Source organism: Larimichthys crocea, chromosome I (genome assembly GCF_000972845.2).
Source record: "Larimichthys crocea isolate SSNF chromosome I, L_crocea_2.0, whole genome shotgun sequence".
NCBI lineage: Eukaryota > Metazoa > Chordata > Actinopteri > Sciaenidae > Larimichthys > Larimichthys crocea.
In genome coordinates, this window is record NC_040011.1 from 23,688,735 (window position 1) to 23,714,198 (window position 25,464).

Genomic DNA, 25,464 nt, shown 5'->3' on the forward strand with positions numbered 1-25,464 from the left:
CTTCATGTTCAGGGACGTGAACCAAAACACAACCCGACTCTGATTAATGAATCCTCCCTATTTGAACCAACAAGAAATCACAAAAAGAATTTAGATGCAAAAAAACTTTATTGTCCGTTTGTTTCTTTGACATTTTCACTCGTAATTCTAGAAAAGTGGGGTCAGGACCCATTCCTTTGATATCGTACTGCGGCTTCATCTACACATTCAGACTGTGATCACATGACTGTTTGCAGCTTGGATATAGTAGTGCAGTATTCTTTGACCTTGAACAGTTTGGGCCAAGGGAAACGGGAGCCAGCAACCGATATTTAACACTGCGGAAGGACATGGTACGGTTTTATGTTGTGTGCAGTGAACCATCATCAAGTACTCTACAGGAGGGTGCAGGCTGACCTAGACTAACATGCTTACTCTACTATCGCCTCATGCACCGCAAAGTGTGTTGTCTAGGAAACAGCTAATAGTGCATTAAATGTTGTCCCTTTTCAGTTATGTGTGTGTGTGTGTGTTGTGTTTGTGTGTGTAAACCTTTACAAATTTTTCACATATTTTCATCCACATTCTATTAAACGACACAGTGTTTTGCAACAAATTAAAACACAGAAACATCAAGAACAGATGAGCTATACAATAAAGTTATACAAAACCAAAACAACTAAAAAGCTCCACAAACGAGGAGAAAAGGGCTCGTCGGGATGATGATACTCTGGGTGAGTGAGGATGAACAAAATGCCAACTAACCACAGTGTGACCTAAAGCTCACGTTTAGGTTTTGTGAATGATGTTTTGTTTTTTCTTGCAATAAATCCCTTTATGATGGCAAACTTAAAATAAAAAGAACATTGAAATGTCGGATTTTGAATTTAACAAGCCAGTGCAAACACAGTTTGTAGTTTTAACTGCAAAATGAGCATCCTCCTGCAGGAGAAAAAGAGGAGATGCAGCTCCAGCATCCTTATTGCTTGGTGGTACTTGTTGATTTCCAGTTGAACTGTGATAATACTGACATGCTAAGATGGAGCTGCAGAAGGAGAAGATGGCGTGATTGGTGTGTGAAGCAGAGTTCAAAGTTCAGTTCCAGTTTAAATGTCATGTACATTCCCTTTCTAAAGAGATCCATGTTCGTCTGCCTACATTCTTTTTTTTTCTTTCCCCCAGTCCATTTCTGTTCATTTTGGCCAACATTTCTTGGCTCGTGTGCCGCCTCACAAGTCCAACCGCTTCTGTATTCACATTCAGCAGACGTGTTTGAAAATCATAGCGGAAATGAGAGAGGGAGGGGAAACATCAGCAGGAGCTGAAAACTGCATGCAAAGTCGAGACGGGAGCTCCCTGATCCGAGGAGATGCGTCAGCACGTTTTAGCTCGCTATGGTAAGGTAGTCCGGTGTGAGCTGACTTTTTAAATAGTGTCCAACCACTCATACAACATACAGTTTGTAACAGAGAAGAAGAAGTACATTAGTAATAAATCCGATTGCCGATCACAGTAGCCCCTGACTGTTTGGCTGGTAATAGAGGAGAGGAAAGGAGAGGAGCAGCGTGTTGTTTTCTAGAGATAGTGTCACGACACACAGTTCTCACTGGTTAGGTAATAAATAATAATGTAGCATTAAGTTTTTTTTCTTGCCACCATCGCCAAGTGCTTGCTCAGGGTGGGGAATGGTGGGTCTGTAAATAATATTATATAGAGCATGGTCTAGACCTGCTCTATCAGCAAAGTGACATATAAGATAACCTTTGTCAATATTTAATTTAAATGAATTTAAAAAAAGTTTGATCACAGACAGGAAAAACAAAAACAGAGAAATCCTGTGAGATGAAAGTGCACAGACGGCAGACAGGTGATGCCGTTCTGTTCCTCTTCCCTCCTCTTTTAACCCGAGAGGAGTTTCAGCGCCAGCAAAGACAATCAATCCAGGAAATGTTCATACAGATGAAGGACAAGGAGGAGGAGGAGGAGGGTTTCCCTGTTCAGTGAGGACAGTATCCAGCGACGCAGCACTATGGCAGGGTAAGAAGAGCTGACTCTGGACGGAGAAGTCTGTGTGTTTTGTGTGAGTGTGTGTGTGTGTTTGTGTTTGTGTGTGTTTCTTTGAGTGTGTTACACAATGAGTGGTCCGCGACGGGGATGTTTAGGACTCTGGCCGTCCCTGTTCTCTGCCCCCTGCTCCTCCAGGTTGATATTGCTGGTGGAGGTGTGGTGGGGAAGGGGCTCCAAAACAGGCCTGTAACCCCCGAGGTACATCAGACCTGAATGAGAGAAGAACAATAGTTTGATAACAAGTGTGTTTCCACCTGATTTCATTTGTCACATGTATAAATGTGTCTTTACGGGATGCTTCCTTGATTCCTTTGTGCCCTGTTGGTGGAATCAAGTGCTGCTCTTAAAGCAGTTCGAATTTACACCCACATACTGGAGGAAATAGCTGATTGCCAGGGACCTGGGAGAACAAACACCACCTGCTGTGCCTCTTATAGGTTGTCAGACACCAATATTTTGGGTTATGCTACAAGGGATGCAAAGAAAGCAGCAAGCCACAAACCACATCAGGCAGTGTTTGTACTCCAAGGTCCCAGGCAATCTATCTTTCTCCGTCATGACTCCATTTTTTGTTCTCCTGAGAAAAATATCTGGTTCTGTAGCTGCAAAATGCTCCACATTGTTCACTAGCTTTTTACTAACTTTGTCTAGCTGTTGTTTGGTGCTGAGCACTGTTGTTGAAAACAGCTGCCTGCTGCAGCCTAAAGCCACACTAACGAGAGCAGTGACAGCGAATCAAAAGTTGTGGCCGTAAAAAAAAAAAAAAAAAAACAGCTGAAAGATGCGAAAACGTGGGAAACTAAAACCAGTGATGCTTCTTTGTCGATCAACCTTTTCATGTTACACACATTCAGTTGATCTATTGTTAACATAGATATACACTGCTACCAGACTGCACACATTAAAAATACACTTAGCTCATCCTCATCCTGTTTCCAGGCATTAAATGTTTCTTAGTATGTGTTTATAAATCAAAATCTCTGTTCTCATCTTGAAAAGCATTCAGATATTTTTGATGACTCGTGTTGCAGTCTAGTTCAGACTTTAGAGCAGCGACTGTAGGTGCAGGACAACGATCAATATGCGTATCAGTGATCGGGTATCACACTTCTAGGGTTAAAATGTGGCTGCTTGGCTTGTTCCACTGCAAACGATATGATACTTTTATTTTATACTATATTGTAACTGAATGTTTATTGAATAAACAAAATAATATGATCCCGACTCACAGTGAATATCAGCAAATATCAGCAAGAAGCGACTTTTCAGGCCATAAATTATTAACCACTGCAAATATGAATAATGAATAACATCAGCATTAAAGCCACCTTACCTCAGGTGTGTACCTTTGAAGTATGACTAAATATAATGATAGATATTAATATTATAATGGTCTAAACAAAGCTCTGACTAGAAAAGAAACACTCTTTTTTTATTTAGTGCAAGTATACTACCAATACTGAATCATGATAGACAGATAAAACCAGTAATTAACAAAGAAAAGTAATTGCTATGGTGCATAAACATAAAACACAAACTACAATATATGACCCTGGTGTCTGATCTAGCATCTAACCATGACTCCATACCTAGTCCTCAATGTGCACTGGGCACGACTCCTCATCTGTCCATCCGAAAGAAGGCGAGAGAAGGAAGAGAGACAAAGGAGAGGAGAGAGAGGAGAAGTAGGAAGAAAGATGTCCGGGAAAAGACAGCAAAAGATGTGAAGAATGACCAAGGGGAAAAAAAGGAGAGAAACAGAGAGATAACAAAACACTTTTACGACACAAAAAGAGAAAACATGTCACACCATTCACCATGAAAACACCAAAGGAGTGATTCGAGGGGATGAAGGTAAATCAGGGATGTGGAGGGGAGGAGGCTGAGAGACAAGGATGCAGAGCTAAAGGCAGGTTTGAACCCAAAGTTAAGAATTAAACAACCAAAAGTTATAAGAATAGTTATAAGAACAAAAGTGACACCTTTAGCTCTCATCACAGGAACCCCACCAAATGTTAAGAAGCAGGGACTGGGAGAGGACGAGAGGGGAAGATGGATGGATGTGAGAATGAGTTGCGGATGTTTGGCAAAGCGGCTCGGAGCTGGGCAGACAGCTGAACATGAACTTCAACGCTGGGATGAACCGGACTCTTTCTCTTTCTCTTTCTCTCACGCAAACAGAAAACACGGCATGCAGAAAGCACTCGTCAGACACACGATAAGATGCACTTACGCACACAGAGAAACACACACCAGGGCTTCGGCTAAAGGGGAGAGGAGGGAAAGAGTGCACAGCTAACCGGTGCTGGAAAAAAGCGATGGAGCACCACAACACTAAAGGGTAGGGATGAAGAGAAGAAGGAGGCCTCCAGATCTTCATGCTGGGCAAAAAAAAAAAACTCCTTTCTGGTTGCTTCACCTGCCTGTTGTTTTTCCTGTTTAGTCTGCATTAGCAATTATCTTCCGACTGATAACTCATGCACTCCCCAACTCATCTTCCTCACTTTTCCTCTCCTCTCCTCATCCTCCCTCCCCTCAACTCTCATTCCCAGTCGTCAGCTCTCATCGGTCCATGTTCGAGAGGTTGCCACTCACCGGCGAATCGGCTGTCGGGAGCCTGCTCATTATCCAACCCCAAAGAGGGCGTGTCACAGAGGGCGACGCCCTGATTGTTATTGGCCAACTCTGGACACCTGCTCCGCCCACCTGCAAGCGAGGGCAAAGGTCAAACAAGAGCAGCCAGGCACAGCAGGGGAGGGGGGTGGGAAGAGGGTGAGACAGGCGGGTGGGGAGGGGAGGGAAGAGGGAGGGTGTCAGAGGTGGAGGGGTGAGGTTGGCCATGCTGGATCGGCATTAATAAAATATATTGATATTGAATATTTCTCATTTATAGAAATATGTGAAATTATATTCTGCTGGTGAGTTCAAGTTGAAACAATGTGACTCACGAAGGCACAATATTCAAACAAGTGTGCTCTGATGCTCTGAGGCCTCATCTGCAAGATTTAATTCGACAGAACAACATGTACAAAAAGGACAGATGGTTTACAGGGAAGAAGATGATGCTCGCTGAGAGAACGCGACATGTTGCTCTCTGGTTTACGATCAGAGATTTGTATCTTTGCTGTTTAAACTGGTTAACGATTTTTGGTTTTGGCCAAACATACTGAATACAGACAGCCACAATTTGCTATGACAAATTACAATACAAATAAAGTTTGTATAGTACCTTAAAAAAAAACCTGCTGTTGTTACCACATAGGGTTGGGCGATATGATGATATACACCATGAGATTATATAAATCAAAACCGTCAAAAAAATATACTCACAATACTCTTTACGATGTGGTAGCTATCACTTTAATGTCTCGTTGTGGGAAAAGTTGCAAATCAATGAGCAATATAATATTTTAAGATTTGACACACTTACATTTAGTTTTGGTTTCCCACCATGTGTAGTCACACTTAATGGAAATAATATATATAAAGCATAATATAAGATATGATTCGATAAAAGACGATACCATACCATACAGTAAGATACGATACGATCAAAATAACATACGATAAGATAGACTTTGATTTTACACCCAGGATTTTACTAATTTACACAAAACCACCAGATTTGTATCATTTAAAGTTATCACTATTTTGTTGAAAAACAAAACAAAACACTGGTACTAGGATTTGTCGTTTCACCATGAAGGAGAAGACGCTACGTTCACCATGAAACACGCAACAAACGCAAAAGGTCCTATCTAGACTCAGCGTTTAGTTTGTCTGTTCTGGGATACTGTAGAAACATGGCGACCTCCGTGGACGTCTGTAGCTCGTAACGATTCTGATATTTATATTTACCCCTAAATCTGACACGCTGGCCCTTTAAACTGTCACTGTTCTTCGATATCACTCCACATAGTGTTTGCTGATACTTTTAGCATGACACACTAAAGCCAAGGATCTTCCAGACTGGTGTCTATTTCCTCATTAATTAGAAATATCAATAAAAAAACTCTTCAGATTAGCATCTTTCTGCCTTTTCCAGCATGGCCAGATAACAGATACTAGCATGTTTAATATGTGCAAGTGCCTCATGCCTGCAGCAAGCCTTGTGTGCTGTGTGTGCTAATGAGGAGAAACTGGCAGAGATGGACTGGATGATTGGCAGCTCAGCACAGAGACACAGACAGGGCACATACAGAAGCTGTCTGGCAGCGCTGGTGCGAGATGCACACACATGTGCGTGCAAACATACATCCTACAGCGCGTGTGCACATTCACAGTCTGTCAGGCAGCACAGGTCCGCTCGTCTCCTAAAGAACTGAAAGGTCATTCAGTAACTCACAGGTACTCAGAGATCATTTCAGTCTGGCCCGAAGTGTCCGAACACACACAAACACACACACACACACACAAACACACACACACATACACACACACAAGAACACACACACACACACAATCCACAGAGAAACTAATTTACATATACAAGATTCAAACTGTCTCATGAAGGTGACCTGGTTGTTTTTCGCTTCATTGACTCACTCTCCACAACACTTTCTTTAGCACTACATCACACACCTTTTCTCACACACAGATGGAGTATGAAGAAGCTTTCACTTCATGATGCAGCAGCTTAAAAAAAAATAGCAAATGTACCGTGCAGAGCTGTTTTGAGCCAGTAAATGATATACCTCATACACATACAGTAAATACACAAGCGTACATACACATGTACACACAAACCTTTATATATAAAGAGATGCAAGTCATGCAAATTCAAGCCAGTAACCTGGTGTGCAGCAGAACCTCATCTAAACAACACAGGATGCCTGTCCTTGCTCATTTCCCTTTATGAGTAAAAGGATGCTCCGATCAACTAGAATTAATCGATATTTATTGGTGAATACATGATTACCGGTCATTAAATTCACCAAAAAGGAAATACAAATAAATAAAAGTCACTCAAAGAGACTCTTCACTGTGTGATCCATCAGCTGTGTAACAATTCAGGGGATCCTCTGAAAGACGCTGATATATTAACTAGAGACCACCTACATGTAAATACCTGGTAAACATGAGGAGGGTCACATGCTGTTTCCCAACTCTAATAAACAGAATAATGATACTGGTTATGTTCTTCAAGTCTGGACAAAATAAAACTCTCTTTGCCGGAGCTGTAGGAGCGTTTGAAATGAACACCCCTTTTTATTTCACTTCAGAAATAATACAAACTTTGGAGGATTGAGTCCCTGAATTGGTGCGCAGCCTGAAGCAGTTAAAGTTCCTGCCGGTCCCTTCACAAATTCAAGATGACACCCCATTCAGGCATATCTTTGTGCTTATGCTGCTGTCTTACAGGCATATTCTACGAGATAATGGAGGCGATGGCAAACTTTAAAGTCTCAACTACAACTGGATTATTTTAGGATGTTACACATACAAATGATCGCAGTGTTAGAATCAGATTTACGGAGCCAGTTCTTGCCATATCCAGTCCAGTCTTACTTTGAGTTCACTTCAGTCAAGTAGACAAAGGTTCTGGTGCACACACGTTGTATGAGAAGCCATTCACTCCAGTTCAGATAATGCATGTTGTGGTGGTTTCAGCCAACATTATGTGCATTTTCAAAGGGACTGCCCCACCTAGAGGACAACATCTGACACGTATTCCCTTTTATTGAAAGCGTTGTCATTACTCAGCCATGATTCAAAAAGATTTATGGACAGAAGCAGTATATCAGATCGACTGTTCAGTCCATAAAATATAGTTTGTATGAAAGGTCTTTTTCACATGGCCTGAGAGCAACAAATGCAAAGGGAGGGTGAGGAGTCAGGGGTGAAAGGTGAAGGATGGTCACCATAGTTACCTTTTCCATTAGACGGGGAGGAACAGTCTTCTTCAGTTACATCATTTCCCTGCAGAAAACAGAAAAACAGCTTTGTAAAATGTCATGAAAGTTAGATAAAAACACAAAATTATCTCATTTAAGCAAACAGTCACCTCTGAGTCCTGCTCCTCGACAGCCACTGAGTAATTTTGTTCCTTTGGCTCCTGGGAAAACTCCTGAATGAAAGATTATGATGAGACAACAGAATATATTTTCAAGTCAATTTCTCTTCCATCCATTCGTCCATCACAGGATTCCTTACCCCGTCCTGCTGCGATGGTCCTCGGCTCTCCATGGCGGCGTCCTGGTTCTCCTCGCCCTCCACGTCCCCCCCATCGTCCCCCCCGGGTTCGCCTTCAGCCCCGGCCAGGTAGGACCCTGACATGGAGGACATGGTGTCAGTGCTGATGTGGGAGTGCTGCGAGTGGGACGAGGCCATGGACATCACTGACTGGACCAGGCTGCTGCTCACTGGGTCTGGCAGACAGACGGACACACACATCATGGTCCGGCTTGGAGTTGGAGGATTTTCTTTCTTTTTTTTAAATTTCCACTTTCCATTAATATAAAAAAAGTGATCCCTACTGTCAAAAAAATTACCAACAGCAGAAAACGTATACAGTCAATGATTCAACATTTATGCTTATTTGCTTTCTTTCTGACAATTGAATAAAGGATCAATAACACAACAAAGAGCTAAGTGTTGTAGCTCATCATAAACATAGGACACAACAGCTAAACTCTGCGCAAAACTAACTTAGTATATCTAATTAACTTAGGATGTGTGCTATATCTTATTTGTTTAATCTAAATAAATATGAATAGACATGACAATTTGTGCCTTTGGAGGGGCTACATGCTGTGAATATTTCTCTGCCAACAGCCAGATTGTGACTGGAAGCAGCTTCCCGACATCATCGTAACAAGGTTGCCGGGTCAACACTGTGCTTGAACAGAAACCTACATCTACAGTAGCAACCCACACTACAACTCTTAAACTCTTGAAGAAATAGATGCGTTTATTTTTAATCTCATAGCTAAATATCCGGAGTTACTTGACTGAACTGACCCCTGACTTCTGTCAACAACACAAGCTGAAAGCCTGACTACACAGGTTTGTGGAAGAGTGAAGATATTATTTAACTGAAACTGTCATTCCAGCTGGAAAAGCTCTCTGTTTACCATTAAGCAGATAAAAATCCGTTATAAAGCGCTGATGTGGTTCAAGCATATGATTTATTTATGTTAAAATGCTCCATGCGGCACCTTAAACTCTTTGCTTTTAGCTGATTTGCTAGACCTAAAAGAAACTGCACATCACTTTGAAGAAAATGTGTTTTTAAGGATCGACAGCGCTGAATAATCTGACATCTTACATACACTTAATAAAGAGACTTAAGCAATTAGAAACAAGCAGCTGACTCCTCAAATTAAATTAAGATAAGATGGATTGTATTAACCCAACACGGGGAAACTGTATTTCATCAAAAACATCAAAAAAGGAACAGCTGCGTACTATAGATGAATTTAAAAATGGTAACACTAAATCTCTTTTCAAACAGAGATACTCGTCATAAAGACATGTGCAACTTGTATAGCTTTATTTTATATATTATATTATATATAAATCTATAAAAACAATAGTTCAATTCATGATGGGCCTGGGGCAGAAGTGAGTTAAAGACTCAAACACAACCAGGATTTATGGTGAATTAGGCTGGAGTCCACCAGAGCTGAGTTCAGTCTCCGTCAGCGTTGCCAGTTTTCTCACTTTTGGCTTGAAACATCTGCTTTCAGACATTATCTCACACTGACCGAACAAATGGCTCCTTCTCTTTGATTTAATCCGATAACATTGGCAATCACACAGCAGGAGGAACGATATGTGTGTCTTGCTGCGTGCAATTTACGCATGTGGCACAGGAGTAGTATCTTCATTAATTATTAAATTACTTAAATAATTAAATTTAACTACTTCTGAAGTGGCATTGTGATGCTACAAAAGCTTGATTAGCCTAAATGCTTTTCTGCACAGCAAATGGGTACGCTGTTCCACACAAATTTATACAGTTATCGGGACCAAAGCAAGTGCAGCGACGTCAAAGCTGTCAGTACATTTTGATTTCAGCAAAGCCCAAATATTGTTTCCACTGGGGAATCGATGGCTGGACCTCATTGCTTACTGTTCAAAAGCAAACTTTTCTCACGATTTCTCACTGATTTTGGTAAAACTGGATCACATTTATACAGAATATATTTGCTGGTTTTCCCACTGATGTCCTCCGGTTGCTAAGCTTCAACTCTATGTGATAACAACTTGCTAAAGTAGCTAACCACTAATTAACTGCTAAGTGAATCTGCGGTTAGTAGACAACAGAACTGGGCTCAACAGGCAGACCGGACCATGTTCGTGCACAACCTCTGACACCAACAGCAAATAACACTGGAAGGACTGCTATGCAGCTAACCATACTGACAGCCAACCTGGCAAGAAAATGACTTGTGTAGGATGCTGAATTTCCTGCCAAATGGGCCGCTGCTGGTTTCGGAAGTTGTGTTCAGTCCCAGGCCAAGGTAGATGCTGACACTAGCTCAAAGCACTACCTGCAATGCATAGCAGTAGGAGTGTAACACACACCCACTAGCCATTGGCTACTGTAAACTGTAATCAAGGATCTTTCCTATCTGCCTGTTCTTACAGCAAATATGCAAAAACAAATAGCACTCTGCTTTCTGTTTCATGGGGAGTTTAAGATTAGGTTCAGGGCTAGGAAATGCATTATAAAATCAGGGTCCTCACAAGTGTAGACAAACGTGAAAGTGTAAGTGCCTGTGAATATACCTTCAGGGGACGTGATGGTAGAGGATAGCGGGGTCCCGGTGCAGGATGACTGGTCGATGGCTCCAGATGAGGAGAGAGTCAAGTTCTCGCTGTCTGGAGTCACTCCATTCTATAAAACGATGACAGCAGCAGTAAGAGAGGAGCTCACAGCGCCACACGATCCTCCGAATACAAACACAAAAACGTGCAGCAACTCACAGATACAGATATCTGACACCAAAATGTTTTTTCTCTATGACTCTGTTTCACACACACATACAAACCTCCTGCTGGTCCACAGCCAGTTTGTGGCGACAGGCATCCGATTCACTGCAGGACTTCTCATCCTCCTCTTCGGGAAGCACGGAGGAATTCTGGGAAAGTGACCTAAAATAAACAAGATAATGGACAAGATTCAGACAAAGATAACAGGACTGGGTTTTAGGTATGTATGACCAGTCAAACACAATAAAATAACTCAATAAATATAAACAAACAAACATATTCAAACAAATGTAACAAATAATATAACATATGATCTCAGTAGGATGATGTCATAATGAGGTAATAATGTCTGATAATTGTTCAGACATGTAAACAACTTTATTATTGTGGCAAAAATACCCCCAAAATGTGAATTAGGACATCAGGTCCTCTTTTTAAGTAACAGTAACAGTAACAGTTTAGCTGTTGTGTAATCAGTCCAAACATTTATATTCCACCAACACCTCTTCCCCTTTAATGAGTTATTTTTGTATGATGGACATCATACCATTTATGGGGAGAATTAGCCAGCGCTTGTCCAAGTGATTTGTGATTTGCTTGTAAATGTCGGGAATCAGTAAATTTAAGTGGAACTTTTGTTTTATTATCATTATGATTATTATTATTTTCTTGTAACATTTATTGTGAAAATCTATTGTAATCATCTTTGAGTTCAAACACTGCAGTTGGACTGTTGTTGTATTCTGATAATTTTGAGGAACATAATAATGTGTAGTCATGCTTTTCTGTAAGACGATGCAACAAGAGGACTGTAAACTATAGTGAACCGCACCAGGAAATACAATAAATACATTATATTCATTAATAAATGAATATAAATAAAAGTAAATAATAAAAATAAAAGTAGCACTAAATGTATCTTCACTGAGATGATTCCTCTGATCTTACTGCTGAAAAACACATTAACTGTCACTCATACTCGCTGTCAGGCAGACTCACTTTGAGCCACTCTTTTTAAGTTTGAGTCCCTGACTGGAGTTGGAGTGGTCTAAAGGGGAGAGGGAACGGGTCGGTGCCGGGTGAGGTTCACTGCTGTACGGGGGCAGCGCTCCCGAGACGTGGCTGGGACCAGAGTGGAGAGGAGGAGGGACCACCGAGGAGGTGTTGAGGGGGCCATTCAACGCTTCAAGGAGAGACACTGCTTCGTAGCCTGGAGGGATGTGCTCAGACGCCTGCAAACAAGAGAGGACGGGACACTGGTGAGTTTAATGGGACTGGGAATGATCAATATTTTACATATACATTTCATCTTTCATGTGTCCGTCTCACCGAGTGTTCCTCTGAGTCAGAGGTTTGTGAAGTGATGACGGGGTTAAAGCTGGTAGGTGAAAGAGGGCTGAGCTTCTTCCTCATGGCTCGGATCTGCAGCAGAGCTCTGAACGCTTAAAGAAAAACACGGAAATAATAAAAGAATAAAAGAGATTTAAATAATCTGTACACACATATATATATTAAATATAATTAAACAAATTTTAAAAAGGTGAAAAATAAAATGAAAAATTAATTGTTTTTGTTTTTTCAATTAAGAAGCTATTTACTAAAATTTCACATATATGAACATATAGTTGCATAAAGCTCTGTTACGTAAGATCAGATGCTGGGCTGTTTTGACGCATGTTGTACAGATCTAAAAAGAAACGGGGTGTGAATGAAAAGTGTTTCCTGCTGCTGAACATATGTGAGGACCATATGTGAGGAATAATTAAATAGCCTGATTTTATCAACTGAAAAATACTGTAAGTGTTGTAAGTGTTGGAGATTATAACATTTAAACACCTTTGACAAGCTTATTACTGCAAACAGATAAAAAGATAATACATCTATTCTTGACTGAAGCTGCTACAAGACATTTAAAGTCAGGAAAAATGAGCAGGAGCTAACTGCAGGAAGCAGCCTGCCTCTCTCACTCACTGTCTCAGTCTGCTGTGGTCTCTCCCTCCCTCTCTGTGCCCATTAAAACAATGCGGCAGATTTTATACCTGCTCTTTCCAGATGTTAAATTTTAGACGCAGTTTCCTCTGCTGCAGCGGCCAGTCAGTGGTGATAAATCTCTAGCATTTGCTATTGTTTAAATTTCCCATATTTTGCACCTCTGTACAGATACACCTTAAAATACATATTGCTGTGCCACTAGTCCCATTGTATGTCATCAATGTGGTGCAAAATAAAAACAAACACGCTTCATTGTTTAGCTCCTAAAAATCATCTTCAGTGTACCAAAAGAAATGCACATCTTGTCTCCGGTCTGTAAGATTTAGGGGGTTCCATTTACAGAACATGGCAGAATTCGTGAGGCGAAGAGTATTCAGTTATTTGCATTCTGCAATCTCACCACAAAACACACACAATACTGGACCTTTAAATAATGCATTTTACCCCTACTGACACTCATATCATTTGATTTGGTTTCAAAACATTGTCTATTGTAATAAAATAGAAATTTTAACAGCTGAAGACAGACAGGAAAGAGAGAAAGCAAACCACAGGCTAGTAGACACGAACCCGAGTCACTGCAGCATGGGCGCAACAATATTTTATCATCACTTTTTTAATTCATTCATTTTGGAAAGAAAGTTGTCATTGTTGATGGAAACTCACGCAGTCTGCAGATGGGGCAGCAGTTGGCCTGGTAGCGCAGAGTGTCTGCGCAGGCGTTGCAGAGACACAGGTGTCTGCACGGCAGGATGAGTGTGTCGCGTACATCCGACAAACACACCACACACTCAGCACTGTTGTCACTGATCTCATCGTCAGCAACCTTGAAAGAGAAAAACAGATTTTTCCAGGTCATTGATTTATTTATACTACTACTGCTGTGTCGCCTCTGATGCAACCAAAGAGGAGCAGACAGGAAAAGTGCTCGTGTCATCTGATATTTACCTTTGATTCTTGGCTGTTGTATTTGTTCTCTATCCCATAGATCTCCTGCAGTAGATAGCTCACTCCATCCACCTGAGAGAGAGGAACATAGTGAAGAACAAAGGCGGCAGGTCTCATGGGCCAGTCGTAATGTTCAAGAGGGAAATAAAGCTTTGGTGTATCATTTGTCTTTCAAAGGCATAAATGTTACACAAAGGGAGGAAGAAAGAGAGAGAAGAAAAGCAGGAGTATTCACCACTTGTTTCTGCTTCAGAGGCTTCACACAGTAGCTCCCGTCCATGTGCTGACAAAGAACAGTATATTAGTTTATTTTGCATGAACTGCAGCTTGTTTTTGTTGTTAATTCACACACGCAAACCCCTACATATTTACTTGTAGGGTGCAGGAAGCCCTTTATTTTTTTATTCTTTTGCGTCGTCTTTATGTGACCGACACTCGACTGAACTGTAATGCTGCGTAGACGACCTCTGATGTTCCAGCATATTCGAGGTCAGAAAGAAGTTTTGCCTCCGCTGCAGCATTCTTAAAGAAATGAGGGATTGGAGTACATGCAAATGAGCACCCAGAAAAAAAAAGAGATGTTTTAGTAGAGCAACATTTTTTTTGATTATTAATCATTCTCTCTTGTAGCGCGTTAACCTGGAACAGAGGCTTTCAAACAGGGAAGGGAGATTAGAGGGAGAGGTGTGAGCTAATGATACTGTGTCGGGTGAAAGAAACAGGTGCATGCTGGTCTTCCAAAGACAACCAGAAGTTAGTTATTGTAGTTTATTCTGCTGATTTGGCCCATTTGACAACATGGTCAGCATTTGGAGCTGCAGCTCTGCAACTCTTTGGATTTGACCGAATAGATATGAACAAAGACATGTGAGTACAGTGTTTCGGGATTCAGTGTGACCTACAATTTTTAAGCATATCATCATATCTGAATAAATGTCCATAGATGCACTTAGTATGGAGACTCTGGTTTTAAGTGTAGAAATGTGAATCTTCACATTTTTTAGGTTTTCTTCAGAATAAAATGATCTAATGCGAGCTGCTGTACGTCTACAGGTACATCTCAGTTACTGCTAATAGCTAATTCGACATGCCAAAATGTAAACAAATATCAGCCAAATAAAAAACAGGGATCAAGTTTTAGCCAACGGTGTAACTGGCTGTATTCACTGCAACATTATACATCATGTTTACATCCCCCAGAGCATTAAGGGAACTGAAATTCCAAAACCTAATATTATTATGATATGAGATTAGATTCTCTGGGATTTTGGTTACTGTAATATCATGGTTCTGGATATCTTGATATGTGATATTATTTATCACAAATGTTCAGAAGTGATCAATTTCAAAGGGATTTAAAATGAACTGTTCTTCCAGTCACAGTCTCAACATGTGACTGACGATCCCTGGCTCCTCCAGCCTGCGAATCTACCAGCTGCTTACATATTTTATCAGCAATTGGCTCGTCTTAATTCTGTGCCCTGATTACAAATACACAAAATTTTACCTTTCAAATTCAAGATTCAGTAATCACAGCGCTGTCTTTACACTGTTATAAGTTATCCCAAATTCACAGATATTAAATGTACAGAAATACCCTTTTGAACATTTTCAAAGCTGGTATCAGTAAAGTGATTCAAGAGTTAGTGAAAGGTTTCCATGGTGATACATCCTTTCAGCTCTGTCCGAGAGTCCTGTTAACATAACATGCAAACATATTGTGCCTGCTAAAATGCTGGCGCTGATAACGAGCGTCTTTCTTACCTTTTCAAATGTTGCCAGCAGTATGTGAGAGTGGCCTAAATGTTCTGAAAAGATAAAAGACAGTGGACACGTGTTGGCTTAAAAGATTCTGCAGCTCTATTTTCACGTCAGACCATCGGTGTGATAAATACACAGTAACTCACCTTCCCCCTCGTCTACAACAGCCTGCACCACCATGGGGAAAATCTCTTTGTCCATATCGAACAGCAGCTGAGAAGAAAACAAGGAGGTGAGAAGAGGAACAGAGCATGTGTCTGTGTGCGACATGTATGAAGTGGTTTTACAACACAGCCTCGTGCATGTCATCTCTCTACCTCCTCGTCAGCCCACTCGCTGAGGTTGACAGTGTGTGAGGGCAGACAGAACTGCTGGCACACTCCCCTCTTAAAATGCACCGTCTCAGACTGCAGAGAGCTGTCCTGGGGCAGGTAACTGCAACACACACAAACACACACACAGTTAGTCAATGCACAAAGCTACAAAACATACATTGGCCAACTGCTATCAATACTTATACCTGGTGCAGGCATTTGTTGATTACAGATGCATATGCGTGCATTTGAATTGTTATTTCTGTTTAAATAAGCAGTTACTAGTGTTGAACATCTTTTCTGTGCAGAAGTGGAAGATAGGGAACCTCTGCTTGCATCATGCATCCTGTCTGAACAGAGTTAGATTGACAGACAGCTCTTTACGTAACATATGCAAATACTGATATGTAGTGTAAGATATGTATAAGATATTCCAGGCCACGCTGGCATAACTTATGAGTGTCTGCATGAATATTTATGGAAACGTTTTCCTCTTCCAGACTTCTATTTCTGTCAATTAAATGTCGACTGAAGGTAGCAGATGTCCCTCTTTTCATATTCACGAAGGATGATTCAACCTTTTCTCTACCAGTGCTCACTCACGCTCTCCCTTTTCCAAATTCAAAATGTGTAGCAAAAGAAGATTAACTTTATTCATCTCTCAATGGGGGAAATTTCTTTTTTTCACTCCAGTTTTATACATATAGGCCCAAAATACACCCACACACCCAAAGGGCTTATAGAGAGCCACACAGCAGCGCCCTTGGAGCAGTTAGAGGTTCAGTGCCCAGGAGGTAAAACTGGCACCTTCCCAGCTACCAGTCCACACTCCTGAACAGATACTCATTGGGATCATTTTTTATGTAACATAACTTACATTGAGGATTGCTGTGGCATTAGTCTGCAGACTGCTGTGACTGAATTAATGCAACTGAAAGCATCTATATATTTTTTTATATGCATTTATTATGACTCATTTATATCTAGTCGATACCAAGCTTAGAGAGTACTCTACTGATTAGCCTTGTATTCTAATGCAATTCTAATACTTCCCAAGACATGTAAACAGACAATTGCTGGAGTTAACTTTTGTTACGCTCGACTTGCTGTCTCTTGAGGAAACAGTCTGACAGGTAAGTGTCTTGCAAGGAAGTGTTTAAGGTTGCAGCAGCTGTAGACAAATTACTGGTGCAAAAATATATATTTTGGGGAGACTTTATTTTAAGAAACAGCTGAGGAGTGACAGGACGTTGCGGATGAGAGGAGGGCTGATATGGAGGGCCAGGACTGTGATCGAACCCAGGCTGCTGCAATAACTGAGCCTTTGTCCATGGGGTACATCCACCCACAGTCAAAAGACATGCAGGTTAACTGACCGCAGGTGTGAATGTGACCGTGAATGGTTGCTTGCCTCTATGTGTCAGCCCTGTGATGAACTAAACTGGCTATTTCAATCCAGGGTGTACCCCACCTCTTACCCAGTGTCAGCTGGGATTGGCTCCAGCACCCCTGATATGGAAGAAGGATGGATGGATTTTCAACATTTCAACATTTGAGTCTAAAAACCTGTTTCCACTTACACTGGCACTCCATTATGAAACTCCTCCATGGCCTGGTAGTAGATAGTTATGGCCACCTGTGTGTCGGCATCGAAGGTAAACTCTATGTTGTAGCAGGCCCTGTTCTTGCCCGCCGCCTCGTCTCCTGGCAGCTTCAGGTCCTCGCTGCACCTACGAGTGGCAGAGGTGTGTGGTGGAGGAAAGAGGAGACAAGGACGAGGGAGAGGGCTTTTAAGGTAGAGAACAGAAATCTGAGCTCATGGAGAGAGGGCATATAAAAGCTATGTTGTGGTTTAAGCGACAATAGTCATATAGTAGTCAACATGGTAATTTCTTTAGGTCTTGTGTGTGTTTATCCTGTTTTCAGGGACATGTTTCCACATTTGTTTTTACTGAAATTCTTTCATGAGAATAAAGTTTGAATTACAAGAACAACATGCATGATTTAACACTATCCCTTAATTTAGCTGTTGTGCTTTGCTCTCCAAAAATAGCTCAGTGGACATGAAATTAGACAGTGGTGTGATGAGGGGTTATGTATATGTTTAGGTGGATCAGGGTGCGTACCGTACGAGCCGCAGCGTGTCCTTACGGATGTTTATAAGGCTTCGTAATGTCTTTACTGGTTCCTGAGGTGGAGGGGCTGCGTACGGGAACTGAAAACAAAAAGAAAACAAATTATAGATGTAAAATGCAAGTTAGGAGACTGAAGAGTAGTGGCATTCATCTTCCCTCAACCGCCCCGACATTCCTCTCGTAACCGCAGAGAGTTCAGGGTTACACAAGGTTTAACCTTAACACAAACGTGTTTCGGTTGGTCAGCACTAGCAAGATCCGTGCTGACAAGTGCTGAGCCGGAGCAAAAAATCTGCCCAGATTGTGTCTTTCCAGGGACGAGGCTGACACTTCAGACAGTGTTTGGCACATTTCTGCACACACAGGGACCACAAGAGTGTAAAATAGTCCAGGGTCAAACAGTGCCTGTCTTTATTTCAAGCTGGTTAAAAGGAGCAGAGGGTGAAGTTTAACGCATCAGGAGAATTTTGATAGCATAAAGTCACAGATAAGGATGTGACCAACTCAATCTTAAGTGATAAAAAACAACAACATTAAAACTCCGGAGTAAAATCGACACGTAACCTTTACACTTGACCAACTTCAGTTCTCAGTTTGTTGTGTGTTTGAAGCCAGAAGCTGCTGACTGAGCGTAAAGGGAGAGCCGAGGTGGTTTGAGGATCACTGGAGTAGAAACATGCAGGATGTGGTCAGATACCTACACACTACAAACCTTCATCTGTGTGTGTGTGTGTGTGTGTGTGTGTGTGTGTGTGTGTGTGGCTGTAAATGGCACCATATTCAGTGCGATTACACATCTGGACTCAGCAGGAGTCACGCCTGTAAACTACACAAACAAACACACACGCGGAGTAACAGATGCTGAAAAGAACCATTCATTAGGAAACTCAGACAACACTGCAGATCTTATAACGTATAAAAAAAAAAAATCACACGAAACAGCAGAGCAACACATGCTGAGACTAAAATAAAATCATTAGACTTCTTTCCTTTTAAAATACAGGTGAGTGAAAGTAGATGTTGATGTTGTTGGATGATTTCAACAGAACTAAAAGTTTATTAGCAGCTCTGTAAGGCTGTACTTAAACACAGCTGCGTTTTGAGCTAAATGCTAATTACAGCAGTAAAGTATAATGTTTATCATACCCCATAGTTTAGCATGTTAATATGCTACATTCAATATTTTGCCAAAAGGACCTAACTCATGTCCTCATGTGTTTGTTTTTCTTTTAATTCACTTTAAATAAGGAATTAAGAATACTATATTAACTAACCTAAAAAAATAAAATATGATTTACTACCTCTCTTATGTGTTTGATTTTCCCATGATGATGATCCCCAGATGTGACACTCAGCTGGACCTTTCTCTAATTAATCCATTTATTAAAAAACTATGTAAAGCCACTAAAACCATCAATAAGGTCACTAAAACCATGGGTTATTTCACTAAAATGACGGCTAAAGTGACAGAAATTGTGGATAAAAATCACTAATACTATAGGTAAAGTCACTAAAATGATAGGTAAAGCCATAGGATCACCAAAGTCAGTGGATTTCATTCTCTGGGGACCATTAATATCTGTAGAAAAATTTATGGCAATTCATCCAATAGTTGAAATATTTTAGGTAGAATGGTGGAGAAAATGGTGGATCAACTGGCATCGCCATCACTAGAGCTGCTAACATTGCTAAAAATCCATTTTGTAAATCCTGTGCTTCACACGGGAGCTCTGAAAACCTCTAAATATAGCCCCGTCCATTATCATATTTGTAGAGCGGTGGCAGTAGACCGAGAACACAACAACTGTGGTTGGTTTCATGATTCCACAGCACCATCTGCTTAAAAACCACCAAACATTATATAACGCTGGTAAAGCTTCAGTCACACATACATGGAGAAAAAAAAAACGCACCATCACCAACTGAATTCTGTGCCCACAGGAGGATTATAAACACCCACATAATCAGAAGAAAAACTGCACTCCTAATTTTAGCCCCAGTCTAGACAGAAACAGCAGCGCTACTGAGATTAGTACACATAAGGATGGAGCAGAGTCTCTCCATATCAGCTTTACTTAGTCGAATAGTTAAACTCCCTCCAAGCTTTTCAGTCTGTGTCAAATTCTCCCGTTCCTCTCCGGACTTGAGCTTTTTTTGATCTGCAGCTCTCATTAGTTTGACCTTCAGGTTCATGATTAGGTTGAACCAACCCTAGGGAGGAAGAGTCAAGCTTATCAGCCTCTCTGTACGTGGAGCCAGCAGACTGTCATTTCACTTTTAATTAGTTTGACAGGATGAGACGTTGAAATAAATTTCAATCAGTCACAGTCTGAGCTTGTTAATTGCCTCTGAGGGAGCCAGGCCTGCAGAAATGTATTAATTTCTGTTTAATAATGAAGAGGGAGATTTTGATGCTGGAACAAGCAGTCGACTAATGAATTAGCTGATCAACACAAAATTATTTTTTAAAGACAAGTCATCTATCAAGCAAAAATGTCATAAATGTGCTTTTATTCCCCTTAAATATAAGAATGTTCTGCTGTTCTGTCATTGTAAATTGAATATCTTTGGTTTTGGAGTGCTGATCAAATAAAACAAGTAGTTTAAGGCCTGTAAATTTGTGATTTTTCACTGTTTACTGATCAGAAAATAGAATGAAAATACTTTTTGTTTTGTTAATTAGTTAGGCTAAGAACCTTTCTTTAATCATCCTACCTTTTGTTTAATCTTGTTAAGTTAGGTTAAGTTTTATGCCAACATGGCTGAGAAGAAATTATAATTTCTTAGAATTTCTGGGCTAAATCCATCCACTGAGCAAGATCATGAGATGTAATTGAAAGCTCCAGAACAACAGACCTTTTGACATTTAACACAGCTGTTAGTGTGTGAGAATACCTACCGCCACAGGTCTGGTCCCCAGGAAGTTAAGGTCTGTGTTTTCCCCAAACAGGTAACCCTCCGGATGGGTGGAGTCAAACTTCTCTCCCCCCATGATGAAATGGCTGGCAAAGTAACTACCTGCAACAAAGAGTGAGACTCACTTTTAAAAACACATTTAATTCAAAATACTTCACATCATCTGAGAAAACAAAAAAAAAACAATGCTGCACAGTGTGGTTAATTAAATGTATAAAAAATCCATGCTCAGTTATTTTTATATTCTGTCACAAAGCCTCATTTATAGATCATTTAATCAAGTTAATACTCTTTGTCATGAGACATTAATTCACTTATACAACAGTTAGGTCCAACCGAGTAATTTGATTGGATAAGAGTCGTTCCATGTTGCATGGCAACAGTGCATTCCCAGTCCAGTTGTGGAACTATTAGTGTTGATGGAGCCAAATAAATGATTTAATAAACAAACAAATCATAATCTGTTGTCATTTATTACTGTAAACGTATAGACAGAGCTTGTAGAACTGTTGTATAAACGCAATACCACACTGCTGTTATACTAAATATCAGCACTGTGATTCGGTTGAAGGCAGGATGCTGCTGGCTTTGCTTCATTAAAAAATGAAATTATCTTGCATTGCAAGAAACATTCAGTTGGTCTTGTGAGTTTTCCTTAAACAGATTTAAAAAAAAAGTGTCTTGAAACATGACACAATAAGGCAAATCTTTGCACTAAGAACATAACACTTGATTCTAGTAAATTATTTATTTATTAGACTGGCTTCTGAAACCTGAAGCCTTAATCTCCAATCTTTTGAGATATTTAGAAAGTGAAAAAAAAAAAATCACTGTAAGTTGAATAAATGGGAACCGTTGTACATTTCTTACACATTTTTTTCACTTGTTATTAGAAAATAAGATTTAGGATCCAAAAACTGACAGATAGACTGTTAGAAACTGAGATGTTTTGCAGTTAATCCTACCCATCTTGCACATTTCCCTTAAATATTTGAACTATTTAGCTGGCTAGCGTCATCGACAGATACCTCTAGTGACTGCAAAAGGCAAATAATCTCATATGTCTCAATCGAAAGCAACAACTGGTGAGCTGTACAGGAGTTTATCCTCAAACTGTTTGGAATAACATGCAGGTAAGACTAGAAATGACATAAAAGGAGTAGAGTTGTTTTTCTTTTCATATTTCAAGAAGCCCTAAAAAAGGATTGGTGAGTTGTTGGGTTGTTATTGGCCTGCAACTTGTCCACATGTTTACCAAGACTTTGGGTTGATGACAACAAGACTAAATAGATGTTGTGCCTTTTAATCACAGGTTGAGCTAATATCATAAGACTGTAATGGTGGTTCGGAGTGTTTAAATACATGCTGGACAGGCCAGTCATGTATCAGCTGGTCTTCTTTCACACGTATTAATGCTGGAGAGGAGGTAGGGTTTGGATGCCCCGACCTGAAAGCTATTCACGATGTAGAAAAATCCATAACATGACAAATCATGTGCTAAAAAAAGCCCAGATGGCGACGCTCTCTCTTTCCACCTCTCTCTTCATCACCTTATTATTATTTACAGCAGGTGGGAGAGGCGAGCTGGGCCAAGGCTTTGTCACCAGATCCAAGAAACAGGAACTAGGGCTGACAGATCGGTTTCACCAGCAGTCTTTGCCACCACCTTCCAACCACCACCACCACCACTTCCCCTCCAGGCTGCAACCAGGACTGTTATCTGATAAATTCAGACAGCCTGTGACTGATTCAGCTAAACTGTGGTGAGAGAGGCACTAATGGCAGCCGCAAGTCAACAATATTTCTTCCCTTCCATCCTTTCTTCAATACATAATATAACTGTAAATCTAAGATATTATTATGATATCAGAATATTGCCTAACATATCACATCTGACTATAATAAAAGTCTTATATTCCCAGATTCTGTTCCTCATTTTGTAAGACATTTTGATTTACTTTATGTCTTTGCTTCAATGGCATTGAAAAGCAATAACACTATTTCTTCACAATGCGAATGATAATATTGGATTACTGCTAAACCCTGACCCCTGACAGTGCTGCAATCAAAAAATGTCACACAGAGGAAGAAAAACAAGACTGATTCAAAACACACGGGTCAGCTTGAGGTCCGATGGACAGTTTGTGAGTCAGGTTTGTTTTTGTTTGAAAGGTTTTGAACCTTTAAGGCCTCTGAACGTACCTGCAAACAGTGGTACAAGAATGTTGCCTTAATAATACATTTTTAAAAAATGGACAAAATAAAGATATCAGTCCTAAAATCGCTGATCAAAGAATGAGTGAACAGGACTAAGAATAAAATTAAGCATACTGTACTATCTGGGTTTCAATTCAAGAATAATAAGTGAGTCAATAAATATGAATTTTTGAAGTAACAATGGCAAAAAAAAGACAGATTTCAGTTTCTGTTCTGGTTCCTAATGTTAGTTTTTGCTGGTTTTCATGATGTTAATAATAAACAGAATATCTTTCCATTTTTGGCTGGTGATCACACAAAACAAACCATTTGAAGATGCCACACTGGGCTCTGGGATATTGTGGTGGACATTTTTCACCATTTCCAAAAGCTATACAGACTTAACTATTAATAAATTCATCAAGAAAATAACTCAAAGATTGATGGATGAAAAAGATCATTAGTTGCAGCCCTTGCGTTGAAAATGACTTTTGAGAGATCTATTACAACTACGTCCATTTAAAAAATGACTAATCATTTATTCATTTCCAGCCTCTAAAATATGAAGATGTTCTTTTTTTATCATTATAAATTTTAGATCTTTAGTTGGACTCCCTATTATTATCTCTTCTATTTTGACACAAATAATTTAAAAAATGAGTGGTATTTTAAATAATAAAAAAAAAAAACTGATTTAAACTTCTCTACTGCTGATGGTGATGTTGTTCATCATATTTTCATCCTCTTAGGATCCATCATTCCATCATGACTTATTTATTTTGCAGACAGACTGGAGCTGTTGTGATGCCATCAAATCCAGCTCCCCTGCTGCTCATAGATGCAACAACATAAAAGCAATAATATATATATATATATGTATATGTGGATAGTCACATTCACAGTGCAGATAACAGAGAGCCCACAGTGCTGCAGTGGCTTGAAACACAGGATGAAATGTGATCAATAAAGTCAAAGTTATATATATTGAGAGCCAAATTGAGGCATTGAGTCCTCCCTTCTTCCCACAGGTAGCTCCCCCAGGTTGAAGGCTCAGACGCCCTGCAGGCCTGTCAGCTACAAGGTATGATGATGAAGGTGATGTGTGTGTGTTTTTTTTATTTATTTTTTATTGAACCCCCCTACATAAAGCACCAAATAAATCATCTGCAGTGAAGGTTTGAGGCATGTGACTGATACCCGCCCCCAGTGTGACCTGTTGTTCGGTGACTTACCAGATTTCGGTGGATAACGGTACACCGAATTGGACGGTATGTCCACTTCTTCCACGCCTATGTTTTGTCTGCTCGTTAAAGCTCCCATTTCCAGTCAAATAAAGACCACACGGGTTAACGGGCATAACACTTCAGGGGGCTTCGCTTTGTTGTCGTCCGCGGCCGTCTCTCCGTTTTAGTCTCTATCATTTAATCCAGTTCGTGCTGCCCTGTCCATTTTCTGTCGGGTCCAAGCCCCGTCGTGAATGTGACCGTCCTGGGGATTAGTTCTCCTGGCTGTGGCTTATCCCTCCCCGGTCAACAGTGCAGCTCCGTTTTGAGGCAGAAAACATCCGTTGTAGTCCCTTTAATAACGGATAAGCACTCTCATGGTACGCCACAACCGAGCTCTCTACGAGCGAAATCTCTCCTGGTGCTTGCCTCTTTTTTTTCTCTTCACTTCACGGGTATAGTATGTGCTCCCGGTTCCGCTGGATGTTGATCACATACCCCCGGTGCTTTTCGTTGCTGGATCCTGTCAAAGAGGTCTGCTGTGGCTCCACATGACGTCAGTCAGGCACAAATCCGGGCCGTGGTTTTTGCGCAGTCCTCCTCTCTCCGGCAGCAGCAGCAGCAGCAGCTAGTACCCGACCCGATTTGTAACGTGACCTTCCTACGCCAAATGTGCGAGTAACGGTGACTGCAGTGCAGAGAGGACGGCTCTGCGTGGATCACAAAAAAATAAAATAAAATAAAATAAAACGGGGAAAAAAACAATATTAACCTCCTGGATATGAGCGGAGATGCTAGTAAACCGTTAACAATTTTAGCTTTAACTGACGGTTTTATTTGCAACAAGTAGCGTCATAGAAATCACACTGTTGGAGTTGTGTAGCGACATAATAACTAAAGCAACAATGTTTGGAGTTGATTAAGTATAAAAAATAATAATAATAATGGTGATAAATTGCTAATATTATATGTTTTTTTGTTAAATTAAGAGGAACA

General features: G+C 40.5%; 1 protein-coding gene across 4 annotated transcripts; it reads right to left on the reverse strand.

The window, feature by feature from the left end:
* Positions 1–914: 914 nt before the first annotated feature.
* rnf157 (ring finger protein 157) lies at positions 915–25,291 on the reverse strand. 4 transcript variants are annotated; one of them, XM_027277381.1, is made up of 20 exons: positions 24,478–25,291; positions 21,033–21,151; positions 18,125–18,213; positions 17,579–17,728; positions 16,002–16,119; positions 15,831–15,897; positions 15,688–15,731; positions 14,159–14,206; positions 13,924–13,995; positions 13,642–13,801; positions 12,313–12,425; positions 11,983–12,215; positions 11,043–11,145; positions 10,780–10,888; positions 8,200–8,414; positions 8,051–8,113; positions 7,917–7,965; positions 4,642–4,752; positions 3,636–3,670; positions 2,173–2,255 (listed from the first exon to the last, which is right to left on the reverse strand). In XM_027277381.1, exons 1-19 carry the CDS (start codon positions 24,563–24,565, stop codon positions 3,636–3,638), a joined length of 1,986 nt encoding a protein of 661 aa, XP_027133182.1. In that variant the 5' UTR covers positions 24,566–25,291; the 3' UTR covers positions 2,173–2,255. The 4 variants fall into 4 exon arrangements, with proteins under 4 accessions (XP_027133171.1, XP_027133176.1, XP_027133182.1 ...); XM_027277370.1 differs by lacking the exon at positions 3,636–3,670 and having other exon boundaries at positions 915–2,255; positions 24,478–25,198; XM_027277383.1 differs by lacking the exon at positions 4,642–4,752.
* Between the last annotated feature and the right edge of the window lie 173 nt (positions 25,292–25,464).